This window comes from Alligator mississippiensis, chromosome 5, assembly GCF_030867095.1.
Source record: "Alligator mississippiensis isolate rAllMis1 chromosome 5, rAllMis1, whole genome shotgun sequence".
Classification (NCBI taxonomy): domain Eukaryota; kingdom Metazoa; phylum Chordata; order Crocodylia; family Alligatoridae; genus Alligator; species Alligator mississippiensis.
The window spans coordinates 203,321,684-203,337,360 of NC_081828.1; the positions used below are offsets into that span (position 1 = coordinate 203,321,684).

The 15,677-nt window shown below is 43.9% G+C and overlaps 1 protein-coding gene across 4 annotated transcripts in view; it reads left to right on the forward strand.

Moving 5' to 3' along the window:
* LMBR1 (limb development membrane protein 1) overlaps positions 1-15,677 on the forward strand; it is a 105,521-nt gene that overhangs the window by 78,025 nt on the left and 11,819 nt on the right. For all 4 annotated transcript variants that reach the window (XM_006264387.4, XM_059729182.1, XM_059729184.1 and 1 more), the window contains 2 exons: positions 706-772; positions 10,602-10,763. In XM_006264387.4, coding sequence (XP_006264449.1) covers positions 706-772; positions 10,602-10,763 — 229 coding nt within the window. The remainder of the gene's footprint in view (positions 1-705; positions 773-10,601; positions 10,764-15,677) is intronic.

The following is a 15,677-nucleotide window of genomic DNA, read 5'->3' on the forward strand; positions in this document are numbered from 1 at the left end:
GCACATCTTTCAGTATCTCAGGAATAGTTGAGGAAAAATAGGAACAAAATATAAATCAATGACAAATACGTTGATATCTTTAATTCACCTTCTTTTCTTGTTAATACTAGAATTATAATTGAATAGACGTCTTTTTATTTGATAGTAAATACAGCTTTAACTATTTCTTGTTTAAATGTTACTAAAATTGCAGACAAAACTAACATTGTTATGATTTTAAAAAATCTTTACATTTACCAATATTGATGCAGGTAGAAGAGAAACAGTTTTTAGTTTTTCATAATTGTATAAAAATAAAACTTTAATCTTGCAAGTAGTTATAACATGCTTAATTTTACTTATCAGTCATCCCAATAAAGCCAATGGAATGATGCAAACACAAGTGGTTGCATGACTGGGACTTAAATTGTCAAATGCATGGTAGCTTCTTTAAGTTTATGAAGTCACCTTTTTAAAAGAAAATCTTGGTAAGTGTGGCTAGTTTTGCCTGCTTACCAGTTCATTTCAGAAGGAAACTGGAGATATGTGGTAGAAGCAAGCTCAAGTTAAGTTTATATAATCTAAACAAAAACTATATTAAGTCCACTTTGCAGAATGAATCTTTAAGGAACTGACATCAAAATGGAAAATGTGAAATCAGGAAAAATGTTTGCTTTTAACAAAAATCCTATATTGATGGGAGGAATGCTCTTTTGTTCAAAACAGATCATTGGAAACTGTGTCTCAATATTAGTGCTCAGCTCTGCTTTGCCAGTGATGTCAAGAACCCTGGGTAAGTTGAATATTCAAAAAAAAACCCTGATCTGTTGAGTGGTACATTGTGAAGCAGTTGTATAAATGAAATGACCTAGGAAAAGTTAGTTTGTCTATTTATTAAATAACTTACAGTTACTATAAATATGTCTTCCAAGTCTTACTTTCCTTTGATGTTCATTTTGCTGAAATGTAATCAGTCCCACTGCAATGTAATTTTCATGCAGACATACCAGATTACATATTTTGGTACATTAAATATAAGTGTCTATCTAGAAAATATATTCCTTTTCTAAATTGGAAGTCACTAATTTTCTAAATAAATTATTTTTGTGTGTCCCTTTTTAGTAGGCTGACCAAGTAGGTTGTTGGCTACAAAAGCTCATGCCTCTCTGAAGCAGTTAGCACAGGTGCCATCCTACGCTACATTCTGTCTGACTTCAGACTAACACAGCTAACTACCTCTCTTTCCACCTCTCTAAACAAATTATAAGATAAAGAAAAATACATTTGAAAACTGCTCATTAGTATAGGCACTAATTTCATGTCCATTTAAAAATAACAGTTCTTGCCTTCTATGTAAATAAATTGTTGTCTCTTATTTGGGTTTGCATACATTTCATAAGTAGATGGTAGGAAGCTGGGTAGCGTGGCACCCTAGGGCCCTGCTACACGTTCAGATTAAAGCTGGATAGACCCGCTATAAAGTTGTTACATTTTAAAGCAATAACTTTATAGCTGGTTGACTCTTTTTATAGCTGGATAGTTATTTTTATCATGTGATGATTACTTTGCACATGTGACTGGTCTAAATTTATTGCATGGTTAACCAGCTAGTTGTATAATATTTGTAATATGTAGCCAGTAGCCTTAGAGACCAACTAATTCAGAGGCATAAGCTTTCAAAGGTACCAACCTATTTCATCAGATGCTGTTGCCTACGAAAGCATATGCCTTTAAATGGATGTGGCTGTGAGTTAATGCCTTGAGTGTAAAAGTCTGTTTAAAAATGTTAAAGATCCCACATGCTGGGGCTTTTTAATAGCAGTGTGAAAATCAGATTTTTGTAGGTTTTGCTAAAAAATTTTGTGCAATTCTTACCTGATTATATTGTTCTGAATTTTAAATTTCATTTAATGAGCTGATTCCTAAAAACAGGTACTTACAAATCTGTTCTTGCCCTGAGTTTCATTAGGTTCAGTGACATTTCATGGAGGAACAAGGATGTCAACAGTAAATTGTATACAGAATTGCCTCCTAAAATAACTGGCGAATTGTACCTTTAAAAATAAAAAAAAAAGTTTATATCCTCTGTATTTAAGATGACAAAATAGTGTCCCTTCTATATATTGGTGGTCTTGTATCTAAATAATGGCCTAAGTGAAAATTCAAAAGAAGAAATGTAATATTTAATCCACTCCTAAAATCCAGAGTGAATGATAGAGACTTGCGAAATAATATTATTTAACACTTAGAGCAGAACAACACCCCTGTGCAAACACTACTGTTTAAAAATAATAATGCATGTACTATGACTCTCATTGCATTTGCCATTTGAAAAACTCATTGGTTATGCACTGCGAGATTAACAGTCCTAGTAATATAAACTGATTCTGTAGAGAAAAGTGTGCATGCTGGGTGCAATTGTTGTTACATAGAAAACAAATTAATGGCAAAACTCACTTTTTTTTTTAAAAAAGGCTAACAAATGAAATTCCTGAATAGTTTGCCATAGAGATAAATCAAAGAATAAAACAGAAGAAAAAAAGATGGAACAATTAACACACAGCTAACAAATGCACAGACACAGCTGTCCAAACAGGATTAATAGAGTGTATTAGAGTACAGTGAGTCATGTGGTGCTTTGCAAAATATCAACATGCATTGCATTACATGTTACGCCCAGTGGCACTGAATAGATGAAAAGAAATAAATACGTTAAACGGATTCATAGAGGCTTTTCTCAGTATTAAAAAAGCAAGCTTCTAGACTATTAAAAAGCTGGATTTTAGCATTATGGGAAAGGCAAACTGGGGAAAAGTTTATCCAGTAATTCACGTATTTAACCTCTTCGAATCTAGTCTGTGAATTTAAGATGAGGTATAGAGAATCTTTACAAATTTTTGTAGCATTTCTACTAAACCTTTAGGTATCAGGCTTTTCTTTGCCATTTTTGAAAGACGTAAGGATATTTTTAGAAATGGGAAATAAAGATGAGATGACTGGTTTTAGTATTTTTCAGCCTGATTAGGGCTTTTCTGTCAGTTTCATATTTGCTTGCCATTAGGAAAAATGCTAGGAAAAAAGTAGTTAATAACTCTGGTTATGGAAAAAAAATAAGCTGCAAACAAGATTTTTGTTTTCTGTTTTATAAAATAATTTTTCTTTTGATATTTATGAGTAAATATTGACATGATGTTAAAACTAGAGTTAAGCTTGCTTAGATACTATTTTCCTGTGTTCAGTAGAGGGGTAACTTGTTTTGTAACTTTGTATGATACTAATTAGATTCTCAAATTGCAGTCTCAAGATTTGCTTTTTCCTGAAAGGGATGTGCACGTGTATTTTTAAATAGTCAATATTAAAAAAAAAAAAATCTGTATGCATAAAGGTAGACATTTCAGAGAAGCAAATAAAATCTGTTTTTAGAGAATGGATAAAAATGTAGGCTATAATCACTTTGGATTTTTTTTTCTGCTTTCTCTGAAACGTCACATTTTCTCTTTTCTTTGTCTTCCAGTTATGCATTCTCTTTGAGTGCTCTCTCTCTCCAACCCTTTCTTTTTCAAGAGTCATTCTTACTTTCTTTGAAGAAACCCTCTTCTGACTTGTCTTGCTTTAGAACTCTATCTATTTTATTTCCCCTTTCCTTTAGGCTTCTAGAGCATCCAGTCTTAGTATACTTTTTGCTGAGACTTTCTCTTGGTGTCCTCTTGCATTTTCTGGTTTTCACTGGAACTGCTCTGATTAAAGTCACTTTTGGCTTTTTAACAGCCAAGTATGAAGACAGCTTTTTTGATCTGCTTCCTGACTTTTTGGTCTTTTTTTTTTTTTTTTATATCAGCCCATTCTTCCATATTGTGCTTTTATTAATCTCTCCTTAGCATCTAGATCAACTTCTGGTCCCTTCTGTACTATCCTTTTTAAGACTTTTTCTTTGTTCTTTTCCTTTTTTAAAATTTCTCTTGTGATCTCACTCCTTTGGTGTGTTCTGTTTATTTATAAGTTGATTCCACTCATTTCTGCCTCTTGTAGGTAGGTAAGATTTTGGGGGGCAGGGGGAAGGGGCTATGCAGTGGTGCAGTTGGCACACCGCTTGTAATTCCATGATGTCTCATTGAGTGTCTAGCATAGAATGAGTGATTATTTTGGCTGGAGGGCCACTTAACGAGTTTTGGTGAACTGTTGAGGGCCAAATGCATAAAATTAATGGTGAAGATATTTTAACAAAGTATAGATAAAAAACAAATCATATGCTAAAAATCAAACATCTACTATAAAATATTTTAATTTTATTTAAAAAAATAATTTTTGTCCTGATTTTGGTTTTTTTTGAGTAGTGTATAGAGAGGCAAGACACTTGGCCAAGAGAGGATGCCTCAACCCCTAGCAGAGCCCTGCCACTGTCCAGCCACCCCCAAATCACAAGGGAGCTTCATGCTTCAACCTACACCCTGACATGCCCCTCAAGAGCCATCTACCCCCCCCATCCCTTCCCATCCTAGAGCAGTTCAGCTGCAGGGAGGCAGCTGAGAAGAGCTGAGGAGGGTCTTGCTCCGCCCTGGCTTCTACTTCACCCAGCCGTCCAGGGAGCTGCGTGAACAGGATGCACAAACAGACGTGCTTGTATGCCTGGTGCACGAGTTAGTGCAGAAGTTTGCGCAGGAGGGTGAGCGAGAGGGCCCGAGGCCCTGCCAGTGAGCCCTAGGGAAGGCAGTCCCATCAGTAGCTGGCCTACCAGCAGCACGATGCGGATGGGCACACACTGCACCCCTCGGGTCCCTTCGGAGTCTGCGGCCTCCCCCTGTGGCACCTCAGAGGCCTCCACCCAGATGGAACTCCTGGTTCTGGGCTCCACACAGATGGAGCACCTGGCTCTCGGCTGCGGGGGCTGCCTGGCAAGTTTCCAGGCACATGAGACCAGGAGCATGGCCACCTCCCCTTGCGGGGTTTGCTCCACTTTGGAGTCTCTGGGGTGTCAGATTGAGGACCTCCAGGCCACAGTTCAGAAACTGCATGCCATTAGGGATGGTGAGTAGGAGATGGACTCCTACTGCCAGGCCCTTCACCCCCTAGAGGCGGAGGGTAGACCAAGGTCACCTTTCAGGACAAGGGGGGACTCGGGGATCTCCCATGCTGTCCAGCCAGGGGGTTGGACCAAGGTGGTCAAGGGCCCCAAGGCCTGCCGCACCAAGGTCCCCTCCCCTCTGGGGCTTTGCAGCAGGTACTAACCTCTTGTAGCCCCATTAGAGCCTGCAGAGATGCCAGCTCCTGCAGGCAAGGGAGGACCACCCACCCCTACTTTCCCTAAGATGAAACACAGAGTGCTTGTCATGGAAGACTCCCTCCTGAAGGGGACTGGGGCAATCTGCCACCCCACCCCCTTAGCCCAGGAGGTGTGCTACTTCCCAGGGGCCCGCATCTGAGACATAGCCGAGAGGATCCCAAAGATTATCCAGCCCTCTGACCACTACCCTATGCTCCTTATCTATGTGGGCATGAATGACATGGCTTGAAGCAATCCCAGCTACGTCATGAGAGACTACAAGGCTCTGGGAGCAGGGCTTAGAGGGTTGGGGGCACAGGTGGTCTTTTTCTCGCTCCTGGTTGTGGGTCATGGGCTGAGGAGGGAGAGACGGGTTGAAGTAGTCAACCAGAGACGGCGGCGCTGGTGTCATCGTGAAGACTCTGGCTTCCATGACCACAGCCTGCTCTTTGGTGAGGGAGGCAGTGGGCTTCTGGAAAAAGACAGCCTCCACCTCACTTCGCTGGGGAAGAGGCTTTTCTCAGCCTGAGTTGCTGACCTGCTTGACTGGGCTTTAAACTGAGCCTGCCGGGGGTTGGGGGGAGTACTGCCAGTGCAAGCCCACTGGGCACTTCTTGTAAACCCAGCAGGCTAAAGCATTCAAGGGAACCCACTTGTACCCGAGCCCCAGAGCGATTTGTAGGAAAGGCAAGACAGCTATACCTTATACAGGAAAGATTGTGTGGACAAAAGGGGCAGGGGTGGGGGGGTAGCTCTGTATGTCAAGGAAAGCTAGGCACACAGGGGGGACAGTTGGAGACTCTTTGGGTCAAAATCTGTGGTGAAGGTGGCACAGGGGACACAATGGTGGGAGTCTACTAGAGACCTCCTAGCCAGGATCAAGAGCTTGACCAGGAATTCGCTAGGGAACTAGCTAAGGCTGCATGTTCCTGGTGCATGGTTGTCATGGGAGATTTCAACTACCCTGACATCTCGTGGGAAGAGCGCTCGGCCACATCTGAATGGTTGCAAAGCTTCCTCATGTGTGAATGAGCTCTATCTGTCTCAAGAAGTCTATGGACTGATGAGAGGCAAAGCTCTGCTCAACCTGGTACTGGTAACAGGGGATGATGCAGTCAGCGACCCAACGATCGAAGGGAAGCTGGGAGACAGCGACCATGAGCTGATCACCTTCACCATCCGCTGTAAAGCAGGCCAGTCAGTCAGCAAAGCAGAAGTCCTTGACAAGGTCAGGAGGCTTGTTGGCGAGTCCCTAAGGGATCACGACATAAAGGGGAGGGGAGTTCAGGAAGAGTGGTCGCTCCTCAAGGGAGTGATCCTGAAAGCACAAGTAATGTCTATGCTTTCTCGGAAGAAAGGCAGCAAAAGGGCACAGCGGCCCCCTTGGCTCTGCAGGGAACTAGTGGACCTCCTGCGGCTAAAAAGAAAGGCCTGTAAAGGATGGAAGGCTGCATCCACCCCAAAGGAGGAGTACTCTGCACTGGTCCAGACCTGTAGGGAGCAAACTAGGAAAGCCAAGGCTGCTGCTGAACTCTAAGTGGCTACACGTATCAAGGACAATAAAAAGTCCTTTTTTAGATATGTGGGGAGCCGGAGGCAAAGCAAGGGTAACATTGGACCCCTGCTAAACCAGATGGGGTAACTGACGCCCAGGGAAAAAACAACCCGCTCAATGGGTATTTTGCGCTGGTTTTTCACCAGCCTCAAGGGACGGCCCTGCTCAATATGGTGTGGGAGGGCCAAGGCGAGAGAGAACTATTACCATTTATCAATGTTGACCATGTGAAGGAACACCTTGAGAGACTGGACAACTTCAAGTCAGCTGGCCCAGACAGCTTACACCCCAGGGTACTTAAGGAGCTGGCAGGCATCATAGCTCGGTCACTGGCACATCTGTGAGAACTCGTGGTGCTCAGGCTAAGTGCCCAAAGATTGGAAGAAGGCCAATGTGGTGATTATCTTCAAGAAAGGGAGGAAAGTAGATCTGGGGAGCTACAGGCCCATCGGCCTGACCTCCATTCACGGGAAGATCTTGGAGAAAATCATCAAAGAGACCATTCTTGACAAGCTGGCTGAAGGCAGCTTCTTGAGGGATAGCCAGTACAGGCTTGTTGCGAGTAGGTCTTGCCTGACCAATCTCATCTCCTTCTACGACCAGGTGACATATCACCTGGCAAAGGGAGAAGAGATTGATGTCATATATCTTGACTTTAAAAAAGCTTTTGATCTGGCATCCCATGATCGTCTTATAGAAAAACTGGCCAATTGCGGCCTCGGCTACATCACAGTCCATTGGCTGGGTAATTGGCTTCGAGGTCGGACCCAGAGAGTGGTAGTTGATGGAAGTCAATCATTGTGGTGTGCCATGACTAGGGGGGTCCCCCAAAGCTCTGTCCTTGGGCCTATCCTTTTCAACATTTTCATTAATGATGGGGACATTGGTGTCAGGAGTGGACTGGCCAAGTTTGCTGATGACACCAAACTTTGGGGTAAAGCGTCCACACCCAAGGACAGGATGGTGATCCAGGCCGACCTTGACAGGCTCGGAAAATGGGCGGATGAAAACTTGATTGGCTTACAACTCCGAAAAATGCAAGGCACTCTGCCTTGGGAAGAAAAACCTGCAGCATGCTTATAGGCTTGGCAGTGATGCCGCTTGCTAGCACCACGGCCCAAAGGGACTTGGGGGTCATGATTGACCACAAGATGAATATGAGCCAACAATGTGATGTTGCAGCTGGCAAAGCAAGCAAAATTCTGGCTTGCATCCATAGATGCTTCTCTAGCAAATCCCAGGATGTCATCCTGCCACTGTACTTGGCCTTAGTGAGGCCACAGCTGGAATACTGTATCCAGTTCTGGGCTCCACAATTTAAAAAGGATGTGGAGAATCTTGAGGGAGTCTAGAGGAGAGCCACGCGCATGATCAGAGGGCAGGAAAACAGGCCGTATGATGAGAGGCTGAGAGCTATGGGACTGTTCAACCTGGAAAAGCGCAGACTCAGGGGGACCTGGTGGCTGCCTATAAGTATATAAGGGGTGTACATCAGGATCTGGGGGAACGCCTGTTCACCAGAGTGCCCCATGGGATGACAAGGTCAAATGGTCACAAACTTCTCCAAGACCGTTTCGGGCTGGACATAAGGAAGAACTTCTTTACAGTCCAAGCCCCCCAAGACCTGGAACAGGCTGCTGTCAGAGGTGGTGCAAGCACCTACTCTGGACTCCTTTAAGAGTCAATTGAATGTTTATCTTGCTGGGATCCTGTGACCCCAGCTGACTTCCTGCACCTGGGGCAGGGGGCTGGACTCAGTCTTCCGAGGTCCCTTCCAGCCCTAATGTCTGAAATCTATGAAATCCACACATGCCCCCGCAAAGCCTGGGGAAGCCCAGAAACCCCTTCCGATTTGCCCCAGCTCCTCCCCTAGGGTCATGTGGGCTGTGCCAACCTGCAGCCCAGGTGATCCTCTTCCCCTAGGAGGAGCCCCAGCCCCAGGGCCTTAGGCCACCCACCTGGGTGGATGGGACAGGAGCTGCACTGGCTGCTGCTGGGAGGTGGCAGTTGGCTGGGCAAGCTCACAGCAGTGCCCAGGGCAACTCAGGAGCTGGGGTTGGGGCTTCACCTGCTAGAAGGCCCCAGGGAAGCTCTGCCACCTCCAGGCACAGATGTGGAATGCCCATTGAATGGTCCTAGCACCCAAGGTGGCTCTTGCCAGCTCCGAGCCATATTCAAATGGGGTGCTGCTGGTCCAGCCCAAGTTGGGGAACTGGGGCCTGAGCACAGCTCATCTAGGGCCTGCCATGTGGCGCTGCATGGGCAGATGGGGCCGCTTCCATCCAGTGTTCCCTGTGGCACCAACAGAGGCTGGAGCCAGAGCCACCAGGGCCTGAGTGCAGCTGGCCCAGGGCCTGCTGCATGGCACCAGGTGGGCAGGGCTGCTTCTACCCAGCGTCTCCTGTGGAGCCAGCAGAGGCCGGTCCAGAGCTGCCACCTGCATTGCCCAACCAGGCAAAGCCAACTGGCCAGATTAGAGTCAATTGGCAGGCTGGATATAGGCCACAGGCTGTATTCTGCCCTCCCTGGTTTAGTGTCTTGCGTCTCTGGGCTGGGGCTGCTATACATTAATGTACATGACTTGTGCAAGCCTTTCTTATTTAATATGGAAGACCAGTGTAGAAGATAGCATTTCTCAAATGACTTTAAGCCCTTTTCAAATTGAGAGGTTGCTTAAAACCTTCTTCCAGGAACTGTTCTCTCAGAAGGGCCCTATCATTTGGAGAGTGTATGCGTGTCTAATTTTGGTGTTGAGGTGAGGGGGGAGACTCTTGTAGATATTGTTTCAAAGGTCAACATTTTTACTTCTGTGTATTTTTTGCTGAACTCATAGGCTGACTCTTGGAAACTGTTTGTGGTAAATAAAGATAAAAGTTTGGAAAGTTTTCTCATCTCTTGGTATAGAAATACTTCCAGGTATCTGGGAAATATTACTTATGAGTCTTGGAGCATATGAGCCTTGGGGTTGACTACCCTGTTAGATGGAATGGATTCTCAGGGTTTCTCATGAGTTATATTGATGACTGAGTAGATGAAGTCAAATTCAATGGAAGAGCACTAATTTCACTAGCTCTAGATACCTGAATGGAACTGAAGGACTGTTTGGACAAAACAGCGATCTTATTTATGATCACCATGCCACTTGTATTCCAGTGTCAATTATCTGCTCATTTTAGACTGCTCATTAGACCGTAATGTAAACTGACTTTGTGGTATGAGTAGGTATTCAGTAACCACAGAATTGACTCTTAAACCAGTTGTCTTGCATACAAAGTTAAATATAAAGGAATGTGTCTGTCATATGAGGCAGCATGAACACTTACAGTACTTTTGTGATTAGTTTTCCCCCCAAAAATCTAATAAGGCAAACTGGCTTTCCTGATGATTTTAATATGCCTGACTTTTTTTTCTTCAAAATTGTGTTTATTGAAATTAGAAAAGAGAGTTTAAATTCATGACACGGTTATTTCTAAGACACACAATTCACTGAGCAATCTACCTGATATTTTAGTTGGCCATTGTAGTTTATGGTATAGTCAGCAACCTTATGGTAGTTAATCAGGATACCAGTGACCTTCAAAACTTTGTCTAGAATCTTTTATTGTACATCTGTCCATTGCATACCTAAATAGATTTTGCTTTAATGTAGGACAGAAGGTATTAGATGGTTAGTATTAATCTTGTGTGTATTCATTGTCATTCAGAAATGCTATCAAGAATTTTTCTCAAATGTTGTCTGTCTTTTGAATATAAATATTAAATGTAATTTAGCAGGCTGTTATTACATGTTAAATATAATTTTAACAGGAATTACCAGATTTGATCTGCTTGGAGATTTTGGAAGATTCAACTGGCTGGGAAATTTCTACATTGTGTTATCTTATAATCTGCTCTTTGCTATAATGACGACCCTCTGTCTGGTCAGAAAGTTCACCTCTGCTGTGCGAGAAGAGCTTTTAAAGGCATTAGGTAACAGAGTGAAGGTTTTCATTTTTAACTTCGACTTCATTTTCCCATCCTTTTCCTTTTTCAGCCTAGTTGCCCTTTTGAGATGGTACATATGTTCTGTGTATCATACCATATTTTGTGTATGTGAAATGCTTTATAGAAACTTGTAGACATTCCAGTTTTGAAATGGGCTTTATCCTATTCACAGGGAGTACCACTGTGTCTGGGTGTAATGAGTCTAAAATGGCTCAGAGGTACAGATACATTTTAGCAGTCCTAGCTAATTAAAATAGCATGTTAGTACATCTAAATGGTTTCAATTTCTTGCCAAAAAAATTCTTGGAATTTGGCTTCTTAGTTTGAGTGTAGAGGATTATTATTGGCTAGTGTATAAATTATGGCATTGATAGGGAAAATCACCTGGTTCCACAAGTAGTAAAACATGGTGACATAGTCTGGGATATTAGTGACAGAGTGAATCCACAGAGCTAAGTACAGACAGTCACAAAAGCCCAAAGCTGAATCAATTCAATATTCACAGGTTAGTTTAAGCTGTGTAGAGTGAACTGATAAGCGAGTGAACGCACATTCACTTTTGATTCCAGAAATAGAGCTGCACGCCTGCAGTGGCCCAGGCCAGAAGCTAGGGGGTGCTAGAGCTTGCCTCCCTGCCCAGGTGGAGCAGACAGCTTGGGCCAAGGCTAGCCCATCCTGCAAGGGGAGTTTGCAGGGGATGTACAAAGTACCCTCAGATGCTGGGGGACTGTAAGTTAACTTGAATCTGGAGGGGATCTGGGACAGAAGTTCAATAAATCGATTTAACCTAACCAGTTAAGTTTGATACAACATCCATCCAGGTTTATCTTAAACTAGTTTCAGCCGTTTTCAGTGGTTTACGTGCACTGAACTTCCGTTGTGTTACAGATTATACTGATTGATGTGTAATTTCTGTCCCTAGCCCATGTGAATTAATAACTAATATCTGAACTACTGAGCATCAGAGCTGTGATGCCATTTGACAAGGAGGGAAGCAACAAGTCATCCAGTAGCACCTAAAAGTAGAGTAAAGCTGCTTCTGTCTAGCTCAGGAAGTTTTTCTTCATAGATGGGAACACATAACGATGTGAGCTATGAAGTCCCCACTCCTATATCAATGAAATATTAATGACTGAACAGGTTCAATTCCTTTTAGAACTGCAAGCTGTTTTTAGTTTGTTTCCTTAAATGAAGGCCAGTAGACAGGGTGACTTGTGACCGAGAAGTCTCCAAAAAGTAAACGTTCCTTATCCAACTAATATCAATTTGTCATCTTTTTGGGTAGAGTATTCATATGTCTGTAGAAGACATGGACACCAGCTGTTTCTCTGAGATACTCACGTGCTCCCTACCCCTACTCCAATTGATCTTTTAGGTATAGTGTCCTGAGTGAATTAATGCCAGAAATGGATTTATAAATCAATATGATCAGTTTCTTCTGACTTGCCTTTCTCTTGTAATAATAATACCAAGGGTTTATACAACATGTTTGATCAATACATTTTATGCTAGGAACAAGTTTTAGTGGAAGCTTCTGGTTAATTGGTTTCAACAGACATGTAATAATATTCTGTTTTTTTGGAGGGGAGTTTTGTCAATATAAAATCATGGAATCATAGAAAATTAGGGTTGGAAGGGACCTGAGGAGGTCATCTATTCCAACCCCGTGCTCAAAGCAAGACCATCCCTAACCATGTCATCCTAGCCAAGGCTTTGTCTTAAAAAAAACAAAAAAAACCCTCTAAGGATAGAAATTCCACAACTTCTCTGGGTAGCCTATCTCAGTGCTTTATTACCCTCCTAGTGAGAGAGTTTTTTCCTAATATCCTATCTAAATTTCCCTGGCTGCAACTTGAGACCATTGATCTTTGTTCCATCATCTGCTACTACTAAGAACAATCTAGCTCCATCCTCTTTGAAACCACACTTCAGGTAGTTGAAGGCTTTTATTAAACCCTGCCCTCAGTCTTTTCCAAATTATATAAGCTCAGTTCCCTCCAGCCCCTCTTCATAAGTCATGTTCCCTAACCTTCTAACGATTTTGTTGCCCCTCACTGGACTCTCCAATTTGTGTGTGTCATTTCTGTAATGAAAGGTCCAAAACTGAACATAGTACTCTAGGTGTGGCCTCACCAGTGCCAAATAGAGAGGAAGAATTACTTCCCTCGATTTGCTGGCAAAGCTGCTACTAACACAGACCAATATGCCTTTAGCCATCTTCACAAGAAGGGCACATTGTTTGCACATATTCAGCTTATTGTTCACTGTAACCCCCAGGTCCTTTTCTGCAGAGGTGCTGCTTAGCCAGTCAGTCTCCAGCCTGTACTCATGCATGGGATTGTTCAAGATTATTGTCTATAATCAAAGTGCAGGACTTTGCACTTGTCCTTGTTGAACCTCATGAGGTTTCCTTTGGCCCAAACCTCCAATTTGTCTAGGTCTCTGAATCCTAGCCCTACCCTCCAACATATGTGCTGCTCTTCCCAGCTTGGTGTCATCTGCAAACGTGCTGAGTGCGCCATCTTCCAGGTCTTTGATGATGATATTGAACAAAACTGGCCTGAGAACCAACCTCTGGGGCACTCCACTTGATACCGGTTACCAATTAGTCATGAAGCTATTGATTACTGACCCTTTGAGCCTGATGATCTAGCTGGTTTTCTATCCAACTTAACAGTCTGTTTATCCAACCCGTGCTTCCTTAGCTTGCTGGCAAGAATGTTGTGGGAGACCGTATCAAAAGCCTTGCTAAATTTAAGGTACATCACTTCCACTGCTTTCTCAGCATCCACTGAGCCAGTCATCTCATCATAGAAGGCCTGTTGGTTGGTTAGGCATGACTTGCCCTGGGTGGCTGTTCCTAATCACTTTCTTCTCCTTCAAGTGCTTAGAATGGATTCCTTGAGGACCTGCACCATGATCTTTCCAGGGACTGAAGTGAGGCTGATTGGTCTGTAGTTCCCTGAATTCTTCTTCCCTTTCTTAAAGATGGGCACTAGATTTGTCCTTTTCCAGTTGTCTGGGACCACTCCTGATTACCCTGAATTTTCAAGTATAATGGTCGGTGGCTCTGCGGTCATATGGGTCACCTCCCTCAATACCCATGGATGCATTGGGTCCAGCCCCATGGACTTGTACACATCCCGCTTTTCTAAATAGTCCATAATCTGTTATTTTGCCACTGTTGGCTTCTTGCCTTCTCCCCAAACTGTGTTGTCAGCTGCAGTAGTCTGGGAACTGACCTTGTCTGAGAAGACTGAGTTAAAAAAGGCATTGAGTACTTAAGCCTTTTCCACATCATCTGTCACTAGGTTGCCTCCCCATTCAATAAGGGTCCCATGCTTTCCCTGATCTTCCTCTTGTTGCCAACAAACTTGTAGAAACCTTTCTTGTTACCCTTCACATTCTTTGATAGCTTCTACTCCAGTTGTGCTTTGGCCTTCCTGATTTCATCCCTGCATGCCTTATACCTTAGAAATTCCACAGCAAACAAATAACTGCTCTTGTAACCATCCACAAAAGACTAACTATTCCCAAGGACTGTAGGGTCAAGGGGCCCTGTTCATTCACACAGCCTTTCCAGCAGAGATGACTTTCTCTGTTCTCTAGCTTCCTGTTGCAAACACAACAGGAGGGTCTTACTTAATCCCAAGTGCACCACAGCATGTACGCATGCCCACTACTCTGCCTGACCTAGGCAAACAAAGTGTCCTGGTCAGCAGTAACAAACAGCATCTCCTGCACAACACTTAGAACCCTAGTCAATTACTATAAAGCTGTACCTTGCTAGAAATCTTGGCTAACCCCTCTAGAAAGGGCCACTCTGCATCTGCAAATTCCCTGATCAGTCCTTGTGTCCCAGCAGAGTTGCCAGTTATTGACACTAGATTTTAGGAACTCAGCCCTTACACCTTTGTTCCAGGCAGGGACAACCCTCAGACTAATGACAACACTTGCCAGTTGATAATAGGCAAATTTATTGATACAGTGTGATAACAAAAAAGCAACAATACAAACCATCAAGCAGTTCTATATTTATCAATCCTGGGGCTGTCATCAGAGTCAAAGTACATCTGGTCATAATGCAGGCTCCACTCCGAGGCTCACTCTCTTAGGTTTCAGCAGTCTGGAGGTGGGATGCCGATGCCCACAGCTCCCCTCCACTCGGGTGCATGAGATGAGCTGCTGGTATGCCCTCTGTCCATGGTGTCCTTGGGGACCCTTCCCAGGGGATGGGGACCACTCTTAGGGAGCAAAACAGGGAGGGATGGGAGGGACAAGGGGGAAGGACAGGAAGGGACGAGACAAAGGGAGGGCTCCTTTGTTAATCTCAAGTCTCTGCTTTTCATAGATTTCATAGACATTAGAGCTGGAAGGGACCTCGGAAGATCATCGAGTCCAGCCCCCCGCCCAAAGGGCAGGACGTCAGCTGGGGTCATAGGATCCCAGCAAGATAAGCATCCAGTTTCATCTTGAAGGTGTTCAATGAAGGCGCTTGAACGACCTCCGGTGGCAGGCTGTTCCAGACCTTGGGGGCTCGGACAGTAAAGAAATTCTTCCTTATGTCCAGCCTGAAACGATCTTGTAGTAGTTTGTGACCATTCGTCCTCGTCATCCCTTGGGGCGCTCTGGTGAACAAACGTTCCCCTAGATACTGGTGGTCACCCCTGATAAACTTGTAGGTGGCCATCAGATCACCCCTGAGCCTGCGCTTTTCCAGGCTAAAGAGCCCCAGGGCTCTCAGCCTGTCATCGTAGGGTCTGCTTCCCTGACCTCTGATCATGCGCGTGGCTCTTCTCTGGACTCTCTCAAGCTTCTCCACATCCTTTTTGAATTGTGGAGCCCAAAACTGGACGCAGTACTCCAGCTGCGGCCTCACTAAGGCCGAGTACAGGGGGA